This window comes from Hyperolius riggenbachi, chromosome 10, assembly GCF_040937935.1.
Source record: "Hyperolius riggenbachi isolate aHypRig1 chromosome 10, aHypRig1.pri, whole genome shotgun sequence".
In the NCBI taxonomy this organism is placed as follows: Eukaryota; Metazoa; Chordata; class Amphibia; order Anura; family Hyperoliidae; genus Hyperolius; species Hyperolius riggenbachi.
The window spans coordinates 28,695,381-28,719,545 of NC_090655.1; the positions used below are offsets into that span (position 1 = coordinate 28,695,381).

At 47.2% G+C, this 24,165-nt stretch overlaps 1 protein-coding gene across 1 annotated transcript in view; it reads right to left on the reverse strand.

Moving 5' to 3' along the window:
- LOC137535930 (alpha-2-macroglobulin-like) overlaps positions 1-13,315 on the reverse strand; it is a 203,547-nt gene extending 190,232 nt beyond the window's left edge. Inside the window, exon 1 of the mRNA XM_068257820.1 lies at positions 13,171-13,315. Within this exon, the coding sequence (XP_068113921.1) occupies positions 13,171-13,244 (74 nt within the window). The 5' untranslated portion in view covers positions 13,245-13,315. The remainder of the gene's footprint in view (positions 1-13,170) is intronic.
- Positions 13,316-24,165: the final 10,850 nt, after the last annotated feature.

A 24,165-nucleotide genomic window follows, 5' to 3' on the forward strand; every position in this document is an offset into this window, starting at 1 on the left:
TCGGGTAAATAAATACCCGAACCACGTCATATCTCCGCCATTTGTCTGTGGGTTTAGCTTTGGGTAGGCAGGCAGGGTAGTTCGCTCTCCAGCCACGCTAGCCAGGGTCCCCCCCATTCATTGTGTGTCGCTGCTGGGAACAGTAGTACACCGCTCGCTCAGCCACACTATATATAGCATTGTTTACTGCCACTGTGTACCTCGCTCAGCCACGCTATATATATAGCATTGTGTTTTCTGACACTCTGTGTACACGGCTTAGCCTGACTAATATAGCATTGTGTGTACTGCCACTGTGCACCTCGCTCAGCCACGCTATATATAGCATTGTGTGTACTGCCACTGTGCACCTCGCTCAGCCACGCTATATATAGCATTGTGTGTACTGCCACTGTGCACCTCGCTCAGCCACGCTATATATAGCATTGTGTGTACTGCCACTGTGCACCTCGCTCAGCCACGCTATATATAGCATTGTGTTTACTGCCACTCTGTGTACACGGCTCAGCCAGACTATATAGCATTGTGTGTACTGCCACTCTGTGTACACCGCTCAGCCAGACTATATAGCATTGTGTGTACTGCCACTCTGTGTACACGGCTCAGCCAGACTATATAGCATTGTGTGTACTGCCACTCTGTGTACACCGCTCAGCCAGACTATATAGCATTGCGTACTCTGCCAGTCAGTGTGTATATTGCTGGGATCAGTAATACTCCACTCACCGCCAACCACTATATGAGCTCACCATGAGTTCCTCAGAGACCTCCGCTGTGAGCAGCACTCCCAACAACAGCAACAGCCAACGCCCCACGCAAGCTATAACATCCACTACAGCAGCCAGTGGTCAGCAGCAGCCCTCTCCGGAGGAGAATGTTGTGTCCATCGGTCCGTCGCCAGAACGATTAATGAGGGCTGCCATTGAGGAGATGATGGGGCCTGATGTGGAGGAGGAGGTCGGGCTCAGGCCAGCATCCCAAGTTAATGTTGAGGACGATGAGGGGTCTGTGTCTGGGGATGTTGGGGTGGCAGAGGTGGTGGGTGGGTCAGACTCAGGAGAAGAGTTGTATGATGAGGATGATGATCGGGACCATCTGTATGTGCCTCAGAGTCCGACCCCGGAAAACATGTTGTATCGTGTGTTTAGGTACTAAAATCTGCGTTCCCACTTCCCAGTACTGCCTGCAGTGCCCGGGTCCACGGATCCATATAATTTTTTGGGCAGCACTATCAAACTGTGGTACTATGAGTGAGTTGCCATGGTCCTTCTGTGCTGCCTGTCACACTCACCGTCTGTCTGCAGATGGATTGTTCAACACAGCTACGCCATCTGACATGTAGTCCTGGACCTTGACCATCTTTTCTAGGCGATTGGTGTTGGAGGACATGGAACTGCCCGATTGCTGTTCTGTGGGCTGCTGCATGGGTGTCAGAAAATGTTCCCACTCCAAGGACACTGCCAATACCATTCCCTTTTGGGCACTAGCAGCAGCTTGTGTTCTTTGCTGCCCTCCTGGTCCTCCTGGGTTTGCTGAAGTCAGTCTGTCGGCGTACAACTGGCTAGAGAAGGAGGAGGATGTCAATCTCCTCTCTAAAGTCTCCATCCTCAAGGGCCTGCTGGAAGTGTTCCATTTTTGACCTGTCTGACACTTTCTTCAATCAGTTTTTTAACATTGTGTTTGTATAAACTGGGTATAAACCCAGTAATTGGTGTTGTCCAGATTCCAGAATAATGAATAATAATGAATAGTGAATAATGCGCGGGCCGCTTTCAATGCAGTCTAGCATGAATTGAGCCATGTGTGCCAGAGAGTCCTGCCAGACTCCTCTATCTTCATGTTCTTGTAAGAGTTGTGATTGTTGTGATGCACCATATTCGTCACCAGCATCACTTTCTTCCTCTTCTGCTGTCCTTTCCCGCTAAATTGTGGAAGTCCAACGTGCACCGCTCTGTCCCTCGGCAGTGGGGGCATCCAATTCCTGCTCCAACTCCAGCTGTTCCTCGTCCTGTTCTTTGTCATAGCTGGGACCAGCGTTTCCTGAGGCAGGTTGCCTGATGTTGGTATCATCACGCTGATCGTTTTCATCTTCAGAATCCCCCACTTGCATCATGCCAGCGGTTTCCATCTTCAACATTGATTTCTTCAGTAAACACAGCAGTGGTATTGTAATGCTGACTGTAGAGTTGTCACTGCTCAGTCACGCAACGTGGATTGCTCAAAATTTTGGAGGACTTGGCAGAGATCCAACATGGTGGCCCAATCAGATCCACAGAAGCTTGGTAGCTACTAGCTGCTGGAATGCGCCTCGGCACTGCGCAAAAGCGTGCTAGCATGTGCAGCGTAGAATTCCAGCGCGTAGGCAGGGACATCACCCAGCGAGCGATGGTGCGCTGGATTGAAGCGCTCCTGCATCTCTTGGTGAGTCCTTCAGAAGCGGTACTGGACTTTTAACAATTTTTTTTTTTTTCCTTCAACAGAAGATCTGCCACGTTGGAGTGAGGAGGACGCCGCCGACCCCGACACCAAGCTGAACCCCGGCGAACTCCAAGCAGAGGATCTTCAGGAACCCTCAAGGCTTTGAGCAAGCTGAGGAGGATCAGCAGTCCCGACGAGACCTCTCCTCATATGCAACTGAGTGCAGTGGAGCTCCCCAGAACAACCTCTCAGTTGTCACTTTGTCACTGGTCACTTTGTCACTTGTCACTTTGTCACTTGTCACTTTGTCACTTGTCACTTTGTCACTTGTCACTTTGTCATTTTGTCACTTGTCACTTTGTCATTTTGTCACTTGTCACTTCTCACTTTGTCACTTGTCACTTTGTCATTTTGTCACTTGTCACTTTGTCATTTTGTCACTTTGTCATTTTGTCACTTTGTCACTTTGTCACTTGTCACTTTGTCATTTTGTCACTTTGTCATTTTGTCACTTTGTCACTTTGTCACTAGTCACTTGGTCACTTGGTCACTTGTCCAGATGATCTCGGTACACCTCCTGAGATTCAAATTCCTGCACACATTGCTCTGGGATTTGGGTGTGATGAATGATGCATCTAACTGGCCACCGGAGGCAATTAAGGCCTTCAAAACATTGAAAGCAGCTTTCTGTTCCGCCCCCATTTTGCGTCATGTTGAGTTGTTGACGTCATGTTCATCCTCGGCCTCGCCTTGCATTTCAGTGCGAGGTGCATTTTCCACAGAAAAAGGTTGTGAATCCGGGCACAACATTTGTGGCTGTTCCATTGACCTTTCACAGGTAGAAGATTGTGGGGGTGGGAATAGCTCCTCCGAATAGCCCATTGTGTCCTGAAAACTACTCATTGCATTGCTTTGCGCACACATTTTTTTGTCCTCATGCAAGGCCTGAGTTGCACCTGAAAGCGTGGCCTTCTCCTCCTGCGCCTCCTCCTGTTCCATCACGTCTGCTGCTGCTGGGTTAGCGTTGACGCCCGGTCCCTGTTTATTGAACCTCTTATCTTTATTACATTTATGACTGCATGGCGGTAAAAAGCATGCTATCCGCACGCTTCTTGTCCTCATGCAAGGCCTGGGTTGTTGTGTCTCAAAAAGCATGGCCTTCTCCTCCTGCGCCTGCTCCTGTTCCATCACGTGTGCTGCTGCTGCTGGGTTACCGTTACCGGTCCCTTTTCCTGGAACCTCTTCTCTGTATTACATTTATGACTGCATGGCGACAAAAAGCATGTTACCTGTGCAAAGAAACATGACATTTTCCACATTTAAAAGACAGTTTTTCCTTTGAAACTTTACAATCTATTTTCTCAAAAACTATAAGCTCTTTTTCAAATATTTTTTTTCCTCTTGTACCCACTCCCAAGGTGCACATACCCTGCTAATTTGGGGTATGTAGCATGTAAGGAAGCTTTACAAAGCACGAAAGTTCGGGTCCCCATTGACTTCCATTATGTTCGAAGTTCGGGTCGAACACCCGAACATCGCGGCCATGTTCGGCCTGTTCGGCCCGAACCCGAACATCTAGATGTTCGCCCAACACTAGTGGGGACGCAGAGTTTTGCGTGTCCCCGCATGCACATGCATCTCTATCATATAATGTTTGTGGAGACTGTATATTGAAATATGTCTCTTTTCTTCCTCTTTTCTTCCCCTTTTCCTTTCTTTCCCTTTTCATTTGTTTGATATTTGTTATGTTGCTAAGTATGTATCCAAGGGATCGACATTTTGCGTCACAAACTTTGTCTACACCATCATGTGCAGTGGAGGTGGCTGGTTGCCTGCCTCTTCTGCCATAGATGGCCAGGTACGCGTGCGTTTGGCCGCGTTTGACGCGCATTTGTGCGCGTTAGCCACTCGTACTTTTGGACGCGTTGGATGCGGCCGTCGCACGCGTCACGCCGCTCAGTCTCCCGTCAGGTCCGCAATGGGCGGCCCGGCGGTTAGACGCATGGCGCAAGCGGCCGTTTGGACGCATCGTGCCGACCGGCGGGTCTGAAATTTGAAATGGGAATGGGCGGGAGCCTACTGACAGCGAGCAATGGGCACATAGCAGCGCAGTTCCCCATCAGGTCCGGCTTGAGCACGGGCTGCAGTGATAGGTTGAGAGCTGTAAAGCAGCGCTATTGGCTAGTAGCCCTCCATGTTGGGTATAAAAGGATAATGATTTTGTATTGTGATGCATTTGACATTCAGCTTAGCTTGATAAAGGAGGTGTTGTCACTCCGAAATGTTGCTATTATGGCTGATATGGATATTGAAGAATAAAAGAGCATTTATATTGGATGGTGCCGACTGCTTTCTCTACTGCTGGATATTTGACCTAGGAGTGCTGCCAGGTCCTAGTCACGGCACATCATTCGCTTATTGGAGGAGTGGTGCTTCACTACCTACTTACAATAATTATGTATAAATGATTTAGTCAGTGTTTGCCCGTTGTAAAATCTTTTAAATCCCTGATTTACATTCTGACATTTATTGCATGGTGACATTTTTACTGTTGGCACGTGATGTGGCTGCTGCATGTTTTTTTGGCATTTGGAAACAGATGAAAACAGCTATTTCCCACAATGCAACAAGGCTCACAGACAGGAAACTACCAGGAGTACCGCGGTTCTCAGAATTTCTTGTGGGAGGGGTTTCACCACAATATCAGTCATACAGCGCCCCCTGATGGTCTGTTTGTGAAAAGCAATAGATTTCTCATGTAAAAGGGGGTATCAGCTACTGATTGGGATAAAGTTAAATTCTTGGTCGGAGTTTGTCTTTAAAAAGCATTTCCTGAATGGCAGTTTAACTGCCAAAATATTAAGAAACCAGTCAGCCTCTTTGCTTGCATGCTATTTTTACAGTTACACTTAGGCCTCATTCACACCTAAATATAAAAACGCAAACGCTGTTTTGTGCGTGTCCCCCCCCCTTCCGGCGCTCCACTGCACGCTGCGTTTTTGTTAAAAGCGCTTTTCTACGCACTTTTCCCGAGTGCTTTTTTCATTCACTCCCTGACGCAGGTCAGGAAGTGAACTCTTTGACCTGGAAAATAGTAAATACAATGTGCAGTCACACAGGTGCAGTAAACAGGTATGCAGTGACTGGTATCAACACAATGTGCAGCTGTCACACACACTGTCACACACACAGGTGCAGTGAAAAGGTAGGCACTGAATGTGCTGGGCCTGACACAGTATAGCAATTAGCAAGGGCTAGCTGCAACAGACAAAAAAAACACATCACAAGAACATTAGCTCTCAAAGGAGCTGTTTGGGGTGCTTTTTAGCAATAAGTATCAGCGAGGAGCAAGCTAACAAGCCTAACAAGAGCCTAACTAACATTCAGCAAGAGGTTAGCGCTCACAGCAGCAGTTTTCCCTACAGTTGTGTCTCAGACAATCTCACCAGTTCGCCTCCTCTATATCAATAATAAAAACTCATCAAGAGGTGGCGCTCACAGTGTTTGTCCGGGCTCAGTAGGTGTATACCATCAATAAAAACAGTTGTACAATACAATTAAAAGTCCATCAATGAGGTTATTTATAAAACAATTTTTCATCAACTCGGATTTCCAAATCTTCAGATGTATGGAGGCCACCACCAGCACCCTTTGTGTGCCACTCACCGCAAGATGTAGACCAACCAATGGTCTATATACACATCGGGACCGTTCCCGGGTCGTCCCCCACCTCTCAGGCACCAGATAATGACACGATCTTCCCTTTAATCCGACTTTGCTCTTGGTTACACCTCAATAAAAAGCCTCATATAGTACAGTATTGCTTTAAAAGATTTATTGTTAAAAAAACAGATTGCACTCACATGCTCCTTTGTAAAAGTTTGCTCAGAGTAATTTGTTTAAACGGGCTCTCCCCCGTGTTGATGGCCAGGGCTGGCAGGCTCCAGGTAAGCGTATGGTCCCTCTCACCTCCGCCGCGCGCTCGGTGGGTGGTAGAACTTTCCGTGTTTGCCGCCTCGCCGCCACTGGTAGACGCTACAAGTTCTTCCGCATCAGACTCCGCCCAATCGATTTCGTCACAAATGACTCATATCATCATAGCCCTTTTCCAGGAATCTACCTTTTAGTGTTTCTGCCTGTTCATAATAGTCCTGAATGTTTGTACAATTCCTTCTCATTCTTAGGAATTGACCCCTGGGTATTCCCCTAATCCAGGCCGGGTGATGGCAACTGTCAGTTGCAATGTAGCCATTTCTATCAGTATCCTTGAAAAAACTTTTTGTACCCATCATATTTCCCACCCTCATGATCTCCAGGTCCAGAAAGTGCATAGTGTCAGGGCTGCTTTCCATAGTAAGGGAAATGTTCAGGTCATTGTTATTGAGATGCACAAGGAACTCATCTAATTTTGTTTTTCCTCCTCTCCATATGAAGAACAAATCATCGATGAAGCGCCGCCATAATCTAGGTGGATTCTCTGTCTCCATCAATGACTGTTCCCATTTACCCATAAACAGATTTGCCAGGCTCGGGGCATAGCTTGCCCCCATGGCGCATCCTTTCGTCTGACTATAGAAATTTCCATCGTGCCAGAAGTAGTTCCTCTCTAGTATAGTGAAGTGGCGCTGAGACCACAAGGGGGTCAGCTCTTGGGGGTTTTTTTGTCCTTTGTGGGAAACTTATATTGGTAGTAATTTTAGGCAGTGTTTTTCTTAGGATGTATAAGGGCAATATGACGCTCATATAGCTGTATACCGTATTTTAATATGATTGGGAGTTTTGTTATGGGCAGAATGTGTAAAGATATGAACTCATAAATATAACTGTGAAAGTAGTGATTGGTGTTAGAATTAGGTTAGGTTTTTTTTGAAATTTTGAGATATGGCTGATATATGTGTAAGGCGTTTTGCCCTACTGATGGCGGAACTTGCGGGCTGCGGAGGGGAGGCGGACATAGTATGACGCGATACGGAGGAGGAGACATTTAAGGGAAGCCACACGCATCAGACTCCGTGCCCCTGATGAGTCATTTGTGACGAAATCGATTGGGCGGAGTCTGATGCGGAAGAACTTGTAGCGTCTACCAGTGGCGGCGAGGCGGCAAACACGGAAGGTTCTACCACCCACCGAGCGCGCGGCGGAGGTGAGAGGGACCATACGCTTACCTGGAGCTTGCCAGCCCTGGCCATCAACACGGGGGAGAGCCCGTTTAAACAAATTACTCTGAGCAAACTTTTACAAAGGAGCATGTGAGTGCAATCTGTTTTTTTAACAATAAATCTTTTAAAGCAATACTGTACTATATGAGGCTTTTTATTGAGGTGTAACCAAGAGCAAAGTCGGATTAAAGGGAAGATCGTGTCATTATCTGGTGCCTGAGAGGTGGGGGACGACCCGGGAACGGTCCCGATGTGTATATAGACCATTGGTTGGTCTACATCTTGCGGTGAGTGGCACACAAAGGGTGCTGGTGGTGGCCTCCATACATCTGAAGATTTGGAAATCCGAGTTGATGAAAAATTGTTTTATAAAGAGCCTAACTAAGCTTTCCCTATCTCTGCAGCAACCTCCCTCCCTTATCTCACTAACACTGCAGCAGACTGAGTGAGAAAATAGCCGACGCTGCTGCCTTTTATAAAAGGGGGGGGGGCTCCAGGAGGGAGTGCAGCTTGATTGGCTGCCATGGGTCTGCTGACTGTGATGTAGAGGGTCAAAGTTTAGCCCAATGATGTAGTATAGGGGCGGGTCGAACTCGCATAAAGTTTGCGTTCGACCGCTAATTTTCATGCGAATACGTTTTCATGCGAACCGTTCGAGCCATCACTATAAGTAGATGAATACTTGTTCTACACACATGACATATGTATTGTGCAGAAAAAAGAGAGCACGTAGGGTGGCACTAAATGCCCTGGTAGGCAGCCCCAAGGGGGTAACAGGGGTTGTAGGCCGTGCCTCCGGAACAAACAGGTACAATTGTAGCAAAGGAGAGCAAACAGATATCCGGGCACCAGCCAGCAAAAGTACTGCATAAACTCCTTTATTCCTTCCCCAAGATCCCTGACAGAAAATTGCAAGGCCTAACAGCCGTTTCACAGATAAATCTGCTTCTTCAGAGGCAACAACGTTGCCTCTGAAGAAGCAGATTTATCTGTGAAACGGCTGTTAGGCCTTGCAATTTTCTGTCAGGGATCTTTGGGAAGGAATAAAGGAGTTTATGCAGTACTTTTGCTGGCTGGTGCCCGGATATCTGTTTGCTCTCCTTTGCGACATATGTATTGTACTGTCCACATGTTGATTTCAGTGACTTTTATATAGTCAATAAAGAGAATGCTGTTCCTAGCATTTTCCATCTTGATTTCCTCTGACTGAAGCCAGTCCTGGTGTAATTTCCTCCTTTTTATTCCTCCTAGACTCTGAACTGTCATATCTAGCTTGCTTTGTAAACCTGTGAGCACAGCAAGATCAGTTTTCAGCCTCATACCACACTGGACTGCCTTCAACCAATCAGTGAGGAGCAGAAATGTGGGAGGGGTGATGACATGCTCCCTTCTCCTCGGTGATGGCGTAGATAGCACCAGTAAGACAAAGATGAGATTTAGTACAGCAGAACCATTTCTGAATAGATTGGAGTGTTTGCAATGCAGGCTCAAGACTGCACAATGGGCACAGAGCATTGGGTAAATGGAATTTGATTTTGTGCCTGACAATCACGCTTTAAGTGGCCACAATTTACTTCAATGCAATAAATTGCGTTCAGCTTTGCCAACCCAAAGAATTTGGAAATGTTCAATCGAATGGCCAGTAAAATGAACACAGAGCTATTTGACCAACATTACCCCTGTCCCAATCACAAAGGTCACTTTTGCTACACAGGAATGTAGTGTTCTATTACATTAAATGAGCAGCCCACCTTCCATGAAGTAACAATGGCCTCTAGTGGCAGGAGGGGCTGGCACACATTGCTTCTACAAGCAACTGAAAACAACAGGAGATGAACATCCAAGGTCATTTTACAAAAGATTTAGGGCCATGTTTACTCTCTGGCCATAAGAGAATAGACTCAATAAAGTAAATAGAGATGTAAATACATGTATGCAAAACCCGTTCTTGGGTGTTTTTACCTGTCCGTTGTCACAAACCTATGGGCTTGCAAAACTGTGCCTCTGAAGAAGCGACCACATATAGGGCCGAGAAACGTACATTAGGCAATCAATGTTAAATGAAACGTGTCTTAAAGGACTCTTTTTTTTTAGGAATGATCGGAAATGCCCATTTCTCGTTCAGTGGAAATTTCCGATTTCCTCCAATGCCAATCTCCGATTTTGTTTTTTCGACTTCCGATTTTCTGTTTATCCGATTTTCGATTTTCTGTTTTTTCTGATTTTCTGTTTTCCTGATTTTCAAATTCCCAAGGAGCATTTTATTTGTCATTTCTTGCATCAGAGAATGCAAAATAGGACAAAAAACTCAGAAAATTGGAAACTGGATTGTGATTGGTCTAAAACCACCGCGGTAATCCAAGTTGTGCGGAATATTCTGCTTTCTCTGATTGGTTCAATGCTTCCGGGTTCTGTGACTGGGCTAAAATTACGAGTTGCGGTAAATTTGGATTTGGATTAGAGTGGGGTAATCCGAACACGCATCCCTACTCTTTTTTATTACATTAAAGGGGCACTATGGCGAAAAATTATGTTTTATAGCCACTGTACTATGCCTAGCTGTTTGTAGAGCATAGTAGCTTACATGTAGTGAGGCACAGGGGCTTTTTTTTTTAAACACTGACATCACCTTGTATACATTATCAGTCACGTCGGCAGAAGTACCTTTCCGACGCCACTTAGCCTGTTCCATGTAGTTGTAGGGAGGCAACTTTCCCTGTTGCTGTAACTGACGTTACAGTTTTCCCCTCTCTGCAGCGCTGGAAGGTTTGTTCTAAATTTCAACTGCACGATCGTGCAGTTATAGTGATCCCCCATGAGCCGAAAAGAGTAGCAGCTTATGTGCTGTGAGGGGAGTGGAACGCACCCTCCCTCTTACGTGAGACGCAACTGCATGTGAGGAGGACTGTGGAGGAACACATCATCATTACTGATGACGCTGCCCGGCAAGGACCCCTGTAGCTGAAGCTGGGATGTGCTGCGCAGACAGAGCGGCAGCTTGCAGAGCAGACACAAGCGCTGTAGCTGTGTCCTGCTAATTGTACAGTAGTTGTGATTGTTGTTTTTTTTTGTAGTGAATTTTTTTTTTACCCAATCGTTTTTTCAGTATTTTTTTTCTAAAGCAAATTGCAGGTAGTTATTCATTTTTTTTTTATTACTCTGGCTGAATAACTACCTGCAATTTGCTTTAGAAAAAAATACTGAAAAAACGATTGGGTAAAAAAAAAAATTCACCACAAAAAAAACAATCACAACTACTGTACAATTAGCAGGACACAGCTACAGCGCTTGTGTCTGCTCTGCAAGCTGCCGCTCTGTCTGCGCAGCACATGCCAGCTTCAGCTACAGGGGTCCTTGCCAGGCAGCGTCATCAGTAATGATGATGTGTTCCTCCACAGTCCTCCTCACATGCAGTTGCGTCTCACGTAAGAGGGAGGGTGCGTTCCACTCCCCTCACAGCACATAAGCTGCTACTCTTTACGGCTCATGGGGGATCACTATAACTGCACGATCGTGCAGTTGAAATTTAGAACAAACCTTCCAGCGCTGCAGAGAGGGGAAAACTGTAACGTCAGTTACAGCAACAGGGAAAGTTGCCTCCCTACAACTACATGGAACAGGCTAAGTGGCGTCGGAAAGGTACTTCTGCCGACGTGACTGATAATGTATACAAGGTGATGTCAGTGTTTAAAAAAAAAAAGCCCCTGTGCCTCACTACATGTAAGCTACTATGCTCTACAAACAGCTAGGCATAGTACAGTGGCTATAAAACATAATTTTTCGCCATAGTGCCCCTTTAATAAGCTGTGTCTGACCACTAACAAGTATTGTAGGTAATGAAAAGTTAGGTTTTATATTTGACTAGTAGACCTAAGCCCGTTAAAAAATGGGCTCTAGGTCTATCTCACCGCCGCCACCAACGCCGGCCAGCCCCCTGGCTGTCCTGCTCCTGTCCAACGGCTGTCCCTGTGAAACATGCGCAGTAGCGCAAAGCAGGGCCACACACACACACACACACACACACACACACACACACACACACACACACACACACACACACACACACACACACACACACACACACACACACACACACACACACACACACACACACACACACACACACACACACACACACACACACACACACACACACACACACACACACACACACACACACACACACACACACACACACACACTGACATGGGCTGCGGAGACACAGGGTAGGATTATTATTACTGTTACTATTAGGTAGGATAGTAAGCTGTGCAGAGGCGCCAAAAGAATAAAAATATACTAAAAGGTTTAAAATATTCGGGTGGCGGCGGTGGACCGGCCACTCCAAAAAGAACAAGAAAATTGTCACTTGAGCGTAAGACAATTTATTAAATAATCCACAAACGATTCACAACGCGTTTCACGGGGATATCCCGCTTCATCAGGCAATAAACATACGGAGTATCACGGCTAGACGTCCAAAACACGCTTGGCACCTCTGAGGTGCCAAGCATGTTTTGGATCTCTCTCCTGCTGATCTCTTTGGCTGCAGTAGTGTGTGAATCACACACCTAAAACAAGCATTGGGCCAATCCAGTCACACTTCAGTCAGAAACACCTGATCTGCTGCATGCTTGTTCAGGGGATATGGCTAAAAGTATTGAAGGCAGAGGATCAGCAGGATAGCCAGGCAATCTGAATTGTTTAAAGAGAACCCAAGGTGGCTTCCTAAGAATGATATCTGCACACAATGGCTGGGTCTGCCTATACTGCCCAGCCTCTGTTGCTATCTCAATCCCCCCTAAGTTCCCCCTGCGCTCTGCTATGCCCCATAAATCACAGCCGCGCTGTTGACACGCAGCGTGTCGCAGCGGGCTGTGTTTACCTCTGTAGTGTCACCCTGCGTGCTCCCCCGCCTCCTGCATAGCTCCGGTACCCGCCCGCGTCCCTTTCCTTCCCGCTGATTGGAGGCAAGGGTCACGGGCGGGGACCAGAGCTATGCAGGAGGCGGGGGAAGTGGCAAGAGTGACACTACAGAGGTAAACACAGCCCGCTGCGACACGCTGCATGTCGACAGCGCGGCTATGATTTATGGGGCATAGCAGAGCGCAGGGGGAACTTAGGGGGGATTGAGATAGCAACAGAGGCTGGGCAGTATAGGCAGACCCACCCTCTGTGTGAGGATTTCATTCCTAGGAAGCCACCTTGGGTTCTCTTTAAAAGGAAAAAAATATGGCAGTCTCCATGTCCCTCTCACTTTAGGTTACCTTTAAAAAACAAAACGAAAAAACAAAAACAAATAAGAGTGCATAATAAGAAAGAAAAAAACATTTTTTCTTTAGTAATTAAACATTTACGACAAAGCTAATGAAGAAACGATAGAGATGGGTATAAGCTTGTATGCAGAGCCAGATCCTCTGAAAGGCAAACCTAGGCATTGAAATTTGCTACCTTTGCCTAGGGGGCCCCATTTAATCTTATTCTTTTTCTGCTAGTATGTGTTACAGCAGATTACCCCTGCCGTGTGTAGCTGCATAGTTCACAAACAGTACTTCTGCTTACACAAGGTAAGTGCTAACAGCGTCCCACTTACGGTTCAGAAGATGATGCTAAAGTTGGTGCAGCAAAGGCAAAGAGGCAGATGAAGAGAAGGAGAGGAAGCCCCATGATGGCTCGCACAACTCCCTAGTCAGTTCTCACTGGTTTCTTTTATAGCATCTGCGATCAGTAGAAGAACCAACCTCCGTCCTGGCCAGAGACAACTGAGAACTTTGTCATAGTCAACATTTTGGCTGGTGGTAAGAGTTATTTCAACATAAGAGTTTATTTGCAGTGCTGATACAGTGGAAAACGTAGGCCTCTCGTCTTACAACATCAAGCTTTGAGTAAACACAGCTCTCGGGGATGAGAGGCGATATCAATGGACTGAGAACATGGAATGACACAGTGGACAGGATGGGCTTGAACTTTGAAGTTAGCCTTTACTACACACACAAATACTAATTTATGAGCGAGAAATACGAATGTTTTGCATGGCATTTTAGTAAGGATGCTTTTTGATCTCTTTCAGCTCCTTACACACTGAAGAGGTCTGGTTCACCATGAGCTTGTTGGGTAATCTGTAATTTGTTAAAGTTTACCCGAGGTGAGAGGTATATGGAGGCTGCCATATTTAATTCTTTTTAAGCAATGCCAGATGCCTGACTGTCCTGCTGATCCTCTGCCTTCAATACTTTTAGCCCTAGCCCCTGAACAAGCATGCAGCAGATCAGGTGTTTTTGACATTATTGTCAGATCTGCATGCTTGTTTCTGGTGTAATTCAGACACTACTGCAGCCAAATAGATCCGCAGGGCTGCCAGGCAACTAGTATTGTTTAAAAGGAAAGAAATATGGCAGCATCCATATCACTCTCACCTCGGGTTCACTTTAAAGTGAGACAAGTTTGGCAAATTTAATTAGGCTGATATCCTATTACTATTGAGTTTGTTTTTGTACAGCTGATTTACTAACCTTGGGTGGGGCCTGCCACGGGATCAACGCACTGCAGAAATCAGTATTTTAAATGACCCTGCAGCAGAGTGCGCCGTCGGGGTCATTTGCATAGGCCTGCCCCCACTCAGTGACGTAATCCCTGCTGGGCAGGATGTATGTCACCGGAAGTCCCATTGTTCTGCGCATGCGCGCCGTGTCACACCGAGCTCTGTCGTTCACAATTACTGTGTCACCATAGACTGGCATGACTGCATAATCCGTGCGGAAGGCACGGATCATGCGGTAACGTACAGATGACTTTGCTGCAGGTTTGCGGCAAATGAAATGCTTTCGGTGCACAGCGATGCATTGGGTAAGTATTAAAGTCTCCATAGACGTTTATTAGCCTTGCAACTAGCCGTGGCAGGGTACACTAACGCATGGTGACATCGTAAAAAGGGCCTCGGTATATGTAAAAGGGGTCGAAATGACCACATTCAACAGAAATCAACAAAATTACAAAAGCTCACTAGCTAGAGACCCCAAACGTCTTTTTCAGGACTGATCCTCACTGTGAAAGTCAGTTTTCAGGACTGATCCTGCTGGTACGTTTTTTTTTCGTTACTGTTCTTGGTGTGTGTAGCTTAGGCCTCGTTCAGACTATACACGCTGCCGTGCGCATTTTGGCAGCGCGTATAGTGTGCGACGTGCAAGAACGATAGAAGGGCATAGACAGCCCTTCTACCGTTCCCATCATATGCGCTGCGTAGCAGCGCGATTGCGCTATCGCGTACTGCACGCATTTTTGTGAATCGCAGCGCAGATCCCATTCATTGTAATGAATGGGATCTGCAGCGCAGCGCATAGGAACGCAGATGGCGTGCGATCGGACGTGTTGCGTTCCGATCGCACAGCCATCTGCGCTAAATGATGTGAACGAGGCCTTATAGTACACCACCCCTTATAGTATAGAATGTGGCTGCATCACATTGTTACAGGCTCACTGTCGGATCTACCATGATGCGACCTGAGGCAGATGTTTCAGAGCGGCACTTTCTAGAGAAAGCACACTGATAAGGGTCCGTTAAAGTTTAGAAAAATTACAGTTTAAAAAACGTTTTTTTTTGCATGTTTAAAATCAATTTCAACAATTTTGCCTTGTTCCAAGTATTTCACATAGCAATTTTGGTGATGGCATGTATGGTGGCTTTGCTATTAACCTCCAAAGTTGGAACAAAATTACGCAAAATTTACGTTTACATGCAAAAATAATTACAAATCTTCCAGAAATGTTGCATTACAATTTTGCATCGTTATTGCAAATTACAATGCAAAATTACAATTATGTGAAATTTATGCTCATCACGATGCAGAGGTAGTCGGGTTTATGGTGGTGTGACATCCCGTTGCATAAGTGCTAATCTGTAGAAGAGACGTGCTATTACTTCCCAGAATGCAGAAGAGGTAGTTGACTGGATCTTCTTTTACCTCTTCAGCTAGCAAAGGTCCTGCCCCCTCCTCCTCCTCTGCTGTGGGGCATACCTATGAAATAGCCACCAGGAGATTTGGGCTGATATATGGCTTACCCTGATCCTGCACAAGTCCCAGCAGTGATAATTACTATTCCCTCTCCAGGTAGCCATGGATAGTGGGGGAATAATGTATTTTGGCTTCAAGCTATTGCTGGCGATGGAATTACAGTGTTTCAAAAGTAATTTAAACTCCGTCTTTTGACGGCCCCCAAATTACTCACTGAGTGCCGCTATAGTCGTAATTCTTTTTATGGCTTATGGTGACGCCGGCTGCGCCCAAATTTCCTGCACTGTTTTTAATATCTTTAGGCTGTGGGCAACACCACCTTCACCACCACAGCCCCCCTCCCCCCCCCCCCCCCCCAAGTGATGGCTCAGAGGAGTTATTTTACAAAATGTTGACGGAAGTGATGCACAAGCATTCTTGTCATCAGAAGCAAGAGGAGAGGAGGAAGTTAGACCTTATTACCGGCACTCAGTACCCAGATCACCACAAGGTAAATGTCACATATTTCCAAAATCCTAGAATTAGACTAGATACTGTTATTCTGTTATTGATTCACTGAGAGAAAACTGTATTCATGGCAGGGAAGAGCATGGCTATCAATATCGCGTGCATTTGTTCTTGCTGCCCGTCATTTTTTGGTGCAGGTTGAGCCGAATGACGGGTCACCCTGCTGCCGTACAAATTCCAGGCATTGTTAATTATGATTTACCCTTCAAAACATAGCAGCTCAGAGGGAGAAGTAATTCGGGGTCCAGCTATCGCCGACACCCAGATTACCTGTATATTCCGGCGTATAAGACGACTTTTCCAGTTACCAACTTTTCCAGTTAAAATATAGAGTTTGGGATATACTCCCCGTATAAGACTACCCCTCTTCCAACGCACACCAAATAAAATAAAAAATCATATACTGGTGCTATGTATGAACTGTTACAGGTGCTGTATTGTATGTGGTACCCAATATATAACAGCATATAGGCCATTGACTTGTTGGATTGGTCAACTCTCCCTAACTGGATTGGTCAGCCTCTTTCACCCTTCTGGCCCCGCCCTTGTATCCTATATACCTCCTTATCTGCCTCTCTGATCTCGTACATGTGCACCTGCGCCGCTTCACTATAGTCCTTAGCAGCGAGATCTGAGAGTTGGTAACAGGATAGGGCGTATCACCCGGCATCTATGACACCCGGCGTATAAGACGACCCCTGACTTTTCAGAAGATTTTCAAGGGTTAAAAAGTAGTCTTATACGCCAGAATATACAGTACATCGCTGTGCATAATGCCATTATCCCTTGATGAATATTTCCCACTATCCCAAATTTTTTAAGTGTTGCTGAAAGAAATCCCCAATGAACCCTATCAAATGGCCTCTCTGCATCTAGAGAAAGATACAGAGAAGGCACCGTATTTAAATCCGTATAACGTAATAGGTTTATGAACCGTCTTGTTCCATCACTGGATTGCCGACCTTTCACAAACCCACTTGATCAAGACCAATTACAGTAGGTAGAATCTTTAGAAGTCGGGTAGCAATACTTTTTGAATATAATTTAGTATCTCCATTTAGAAGAGATAGAGGTCCATAGCTAGAAGTAAGACTATCATCTTTCTCTTGTTTGGGTAGAATAGAAATTCTAGCTAAAAGTTATTTTTTAGGCAATGCACCTTTCTGAATGAATGAATTTAACAAATTACATAGTCTGGGAGTCAAAGGACCTGAAAAGTCTGAAAATAATAGTTTGTAAACCCATCTGGGCCAGGAGTCTTATTAGGTTTCATGCTTTTTATGGCATCAATTACCTCAGAAATCGAAATGTCAGAGTTTAAGGTGTTCAAATGATCTATAGAAATAGTTGGTAATTTTAAAGAGCTCAGAAAACTATAAATAATATTTTCGGTGAGTTGTATAAATCACTATAATAATCACTAAAAGCATCCACTATGAACTTTGGATTATATAATCTTTCTTTTGCATGAGGATGGATTATACTCTTAATACGTCTACCAAGTGCGCGGCCACATTTGCGGCTGTATGAGAGGCAGTTCCCCATCTGGTCCGCCATGTGGTAGGCGTGACCAGAGGGTGATGTCATCTCTTGCCTCTCGTTCACTGGTCGGCGTTGTGCGCTCGGCGTCCGGTTGTGTGCTCCCCGCCCCGGCTGCATAGGATGACGCGTCCGTCTGTACGCATGTCCGCTTTTTTGGAAAGGAAGTTCCCCATCAAGTCCGCAGGGTAACATGGATGGGGATTGGTCGCCACAAGGTGGCGTTGACATGTGATTGGCTGGTTCTCCATCCAGTTAGATATAAAAGGAAGTGTTTAATAGTTGTTTATTGCAGACACTGATAGAGCTTGAGAAAGGAGGTGTTCCTCCGAAATGTTGCTGTTAACTGTCATGTGTCTTTTTAATTAATAAAAGAGCTTATAAATAGTTGGTGCCGGCGACTACTTTCTGACATGTTATTGGAGATGGGAGTGCTGGATTTCCACTAGGCTGGCACATCGGATGTGAAGAACGCTGGGGTGCTGTCTATACGCAGTTGCTCAGGTCTCTGGAAAAGAGACCTGTCTTCACTCTGAAAGTTGCAGAGCTGCTGTTCTGGGGAGGAATTTGCATACACTTGTCATGCAAATTGCTTAGCTGCTTCCTTTGATGGCTTGCAGTATAAATACAATTTCTTCCCAGAATTCCTTGCTGGTCATACTGGTTTGTTTTTGATTACTTACCTAGAGTGTCAGCCTTTGCAAATCGTTTGCTAAGATTATCTTAGAGTAATTCCTTGGGAGTGCACTAGGCATTCCTTCTACCGTAGTCAGATTGTATTATCTGTTTTGCCTTGTACTGTCTATCTGTTGCGATTGTCTTGTTGCCAGCGGCGGTCGTCAGGAAAGCGTACTGTCTGTTGGGATCGCATTCGCCCTAGCGGTAGTGGCGGTGGTTCCTTCTGTCTGGGAGTGTAGGCCAGAGCTGCGGTTGCTACTGGCTACTCCTTCTGTCTGTCTTGTCTGAAGTGAACGCTTGCTGTAGGCTCGGTGAGGCAACCGTTTATCAAGAGTTTGCGTTCTCTATTCGTTTTCCTGTTTCATTAGTTAGTTAGGGTTGGCGTGCTTTGTCGCTGTTGCGCTTTTCGCGCGGCGACTGCGCTTAGCGAGTGCATTTGTTATTTTCCTTGACGTTCTGATTATTGTTATTTGCTCTGTCTTTCTTGCTACACTTGTGCTATGTCTTGCTCAGTCTTGTGTTGCTATTGGCAATCCCCACTCGTGCGATTGCGTTCCCACTTGGTTTCCGCTGTTGTGTGTTCACCGTCGCCGGGTGGCGACTAGATTGGTGGACACACATACATTCTGTCTCTGTGCTCACTTTCTCTCTACAGGTGCATAGCACCAAAGCTAGGTTCTGTTGTTTTATACGCTTGTGGAGGACTTCCGCAGTGTCAGCGCACATCTTGTGCGCTGACTAGTGTTGGGCGAACATCTAGATGTTCGGGTTCGGGCCGAACAGGCCGAACATGGCCGCGATGTTCGGGTGTTCGACCCGAACTCCGAACATAATGGAAGTCAATGGGGACCCGAACTTTTGTGGTTTGTAAAGCCTCCTTACATGCTACATACCCCAAATTTACAGGGTATGTGCACCTTGGGAGTGGGTACAAGAGGAAAAAAAAAATTAGCAAAAAGAGCTTATAGTTTTTGTGAAAATCGATTTTAAAGTTTCAAAGGGAAAACTGTCTTTTAAATGCGGGAAATGTCTGTTTTCTTTGCACAGGTAACATGTTTTTTGTCGGCATGCAGTCATAAATGTAATACATATAAGAGGTTCCAGGAAAAGGGACCGGTAACGCTAACCCAGCAGCAGCACACGTGATGGAACAGGAGGAGGCGCAGGAGGAGAAGGCCACGCTTTGTGAGACACAACAACCCCGGCCTTGCATGAGGGCAAGAAGCGTGCGGATAGCATGCTTTGTACCGCCATGCAGTCATAAATGTAATAAAGATAAGAGGCTCCATAAACAAGGACCGGCAACGCTAACCCAGCAGCAGCAGCAGCAGCACACGTGATGGAACAGGAGGAGGCGCAGGAGGAGAAGGCCACGCTTTGTGAGACACAACAACCCAGGCCTTGCATGAGGACAAGAAGCGTGCGGATAGCATGCTTTGTACCGCCATGCAGTCATAAATGTAATAAAGATAAGAGGTTCCATAAACAGGGACCGGCAACGCTAACCCAGCAGCAGCAGCAGCAGCACACGTGATGTAACAGGAGGAGGCGCAGGAGGAGAAGGCCACGCTTTGTGAGACACAACAACCCAGGCCTTGCATGAGGACAAAAAGCGTGCGGATAGCATGCTTTTTACCGCCATGCATGCAGTCATAAATGTAATAAAGATAAGAGGTTCTATAAACAGGGACCGGCAACGCTAACCCAGCAGCAGCAGCACACGTGATGGAACAGGAGGAGGCGCAGGAGGAGAAGGCCACGCTTTGTGAGACACAACAACCCAGGCCTTGCATGAGGACAAGAAGCGTGCGGATAGCATGCTTTGTACCGCCATGCAGTCATAAATGTAATACAGATGAGAGGTTCAATAAACAGGGACCGGAAACGCTAAACCATCCCAGATGTTCATTGGTCATGTTACTTGGTTGGGGTCCTGGAGTGTTGCGTAGTCGTTTCCAATCCAGGATTGATTCATTTTAATTTGAGTCAGACGGTCTGCATTTTCTGTGGAGAGGCGGATACGCCGATCTGTGACGATGCCTCCGGCAGCACTGAAACAGCGTTCCGACATAACGCTGGCTGCCGGGCAAGCCAGCACCTCTATTGCGTACATTGCCAGTTCTTGCCAGGTGTCTAGCTTCATGCCCGGTTTCAGGTCCAGCGGTGCCAGCCACAAATCTGTCTGTTCCTTTATTCCCCTCCAAATTTCCTCCCCTGTGTTCTGCTTATCCCCAAGGCAGATCAGCTTCAGCAACGCTTGCTGACGCATGCCAACAGCTGTGCTGCACTGCTTCCACGATCCTACTGCTGCTGGTGCTGGGTTAGCGTTTCCGGATGAGGTACAGCTTTGAGATGCGTTGGAGGAGAAGGAGTCAGAGAAGTAGGTGCTGCTGTTGTTATCCAGTGGGAGGGACGGCGGTGCAGCTGTTTGCGGCGTGGGCAACACCCGCGCCGTAGCAGGTGAGGAATCGCTGCCAGGCTCCACAAGGTTCACCCAGTGCGCGGTAAGGGAGATGTATCGACCCTGGCCGAACGCACTTGTCCAGGTGTCAGTGGTGAGGTGAACCTTGCAGGCAACGGCATTCTTCAAGCTTCGGGTTATTTAGCTGACCACGTGCTCATGCAACTCAGGCACTGCAGAGCGCGCAAAGTGGTAGCGGCTGGGAACCACGTAACGTGGGATGGCCACTGACATCATGCCCTTGAAGCTGTTTGTCTCCACCACTCGATATGGCAGCATTTCGCAGGCCAGAACCTTGGCTATGCTGGCTGGCTGTTACTGCCACGGCCCGGGGGTCATTTGCTGGCAATTTCCTCTTGCGCTCAAACATCTCAGAGACAGACAACTCAACCGTAGGGCTGCACACCGAAGGGCTGTTGGTTGTTGTGTTTGATGAACACTGGGAGACCTCAAGAGCACTAGTCCGGAAAGTGACAGTGTCAGCATCGTCTGATGTTTGTGAATGTTGTGAACCACGCAATGGCTGGACTACTGCTGCTGCTGAGGCGGGTCTGGTGGTGAGTCTGGTGAACCCAAGGGAGGCAGTGTTGCTGGTGGTACCCTGTCCTGCCGCGTTTGCCCACAGTGTGGGATGTTTGGATAGAATGTGGCGGCTCATGCTGGTGGTGGAGAGGTTGTTAATACTTTTCCCCCTGCTCAGGCGGGTCTTGCACACCTTGCAAATCGCCATGGTAACATCCTCAGTGCAGTCTTCAAAGAAAGCCCAGACTTTGGAGCACCTGCCTTGCTGGCGATTTCTGTTTGCGCCTCTTTTGCCTCTCACTTGAACCATGCTTGCGGTGCCTGAAATTGCGCGCCGCCTACCTTGTGGCACAAGGCGAACTCGTGCAGCAGTGGGTTCCTCAACAGACTCATCTGTGCTGCTGCTACGACGGCGATGTTCTCGTTCACAAACAAAATCTGGGTCTATGTCCACATTGTCCATACCCTCCTCTTCCATCTCCTCAAACTCGTCATATGTCATTGTGGGGGGCCGCCGCCGTGGAGTAGAGCTCCCCAGAACAACCTCTGCGCAGCTCACTCCAACGTCGTCTGGTTATCTGGCAGTTGTGTGCGTGGTGTCGCTGCCGGTTGTGTCAGCTTTGTGCCCACTGGCTCCTTGTAACTGGCTGAGGACTCGGACCTCGTGCGTGATGTGCTGGTGCTGCTTAACCCACTGCTGGACGCTTGAGAGGTCATCCAAGTAATTATCTGGTCCTGTTCTTTTGGATCTGTGAGGGTTGTTGTCCTGGACAACATGGGCGGTATTGAGTGGGTTTTCTTGGGTGCTCCCCTGTGGCCTGTACGTGAACCGTCAGGGGAAACACCTCTCCCCTTGCCCCTCCCTCTTTCACCGGATTTCTTCCTCATTTCACTTATCCTTAAAGTACACGCTGACTGGCAGCAGTACAGTGGCAGTACAGAAATGCTATACAGTGGTGGGTGAGCGGTGTACCACTTTTGTCAGCAGCGACACAGAGCACAATGCTATACAGTGGCGGGTGAGCGGTGTACTACTGTTCCCAGCAGACACAGAGTGGAAGTAAACACAATGCTATATAGTGTGGCTGAGCCGTGTACACAGAGTGGCATTAAACACAATGCTATATAGTCTGCTATATAGTCACCCCGAACAGGGTGATGTTCTGCAGAACCCGAACAGTGGCAAACACTGTTCGCCCAACACTACTGGGAGGGAACGCAGATTTTAGTACCTAAACACACGATACAACATGTTTTCCGGGGTCAGACTCTGAGGCACATACAGATGGTCCCGATCATCATCCTCATCATACAACTCTTCTCCTGAGTCTGACCCACCCACCACCTCTGCCACCCCAACATCCCCAGACACAGACCCCTCATCGTCCTCAACATTAACTTGGGATGCTGGCCTGAGCCAGACCTCCTCCTCCACATCAGGCCCCATCATCTCCTCAATGGCAGCCCTCATTAATCGCTCTGGCGCCGGACCGATGGACACAACGTTCTCCTCCGGGGAGGGCTGCTGCTGACCACTGGCTGCTGGGGTGGATGTTATAGCTTGCGTGGGGCGTTGGCTGTTGCTGTTGTTGGGAGTGCTGCTCACAGCGGAGGTCTCTGGGGAACTCATGTTGAGCTCATATAGTGGTTGACGGTGAGTGGAGTATTACTGATCCCAGCAATATACACACTGACTGGCAGAGTACGCAATGCTATATAGTGTGGCTGAGCGGTGTACACAGAGTGGCAGTAAACACAATGCCATATAGTCTGGCTGAGCGAGCGGTGTACTACTGTTCCCAGCAGAATCAGAGTGGCAGTAAACAATGGTATATAGTCTGGCTGAGCAGTGTACACAGAGTGTCAGTAAACAATGGTATATAGTCTGGCTGAGCGGTGTACACAGAGTGTCAGTAAACAATGGTATATAGTCTGGCTGAGCGGTGTACACAGAGTGTCAGTAAACAATGGTATATAGTCTAGCTGAGCGGTGTACACAGAGTGTCAGTAAACAATGGTATATAGTCTGGCTGAGCGGTGTACACAGAGTGTCAGTAAACAACGGTATATAGTCTGGCTGAGCGGTGTACACAGAGTGGCAGTAAACACAATGCTATATATAGCGTGGCTGAGCGAGGTGCACAGTGGCAGTACACACAATGCTATATTAGTCAGGCTAAGCCGTGTACACAGAGTGTCAGAAAACACAATGCTATATATAGCGTGGCTGAGCGAGGTGCACAGTGGCAGTACACACAATGCTATATATAGCGTGGCTGAGCGAGGTGCACAGTGGCAGTACACACAATGCTATATTAGTCAGGCTAATCCGTGTACACAGAGTGTCAGAAAACACAATGCTATATATATAGCGTGGCTGAGCGAGGTGCACAGTGGCAGTACACACAATGCTATATATAGCGTGGCTGAGCGAGGTGCACAGTGGCAGTACACACAATGCTATATATAGCGTGGCTGAGCGAGGTGCACAGTGGCAGTACACACAATGCTATATATAGCGTGGCTGAGCGAGGTGCACAGTGGCAGTACACACAATGCTATATATAGCGTGGCTGAGCGAGGTACACAGTGGCAGTAAACAATGCTATATATAGTGTGGCTGAGCGAGCGGTGTACTACTGTTCCCAGCAGCGACACACAATGACTGGGGGGGACCCTGGCTAGCGTGGCTGGAGAGCGAACTACCCTGCCTGCCTACCCAAAGCTAAACCCACAGACAAATGGCGGAGATATGACGTGGTTCGAGTATTTATTTACCCGAACCACGTGACCGTTCGGCCAATCAGAGCGCGTTCAGGCCCGAACCACGTGACCCGTTCGGCCAATCACAGCGCTAGCCGAACGTTCG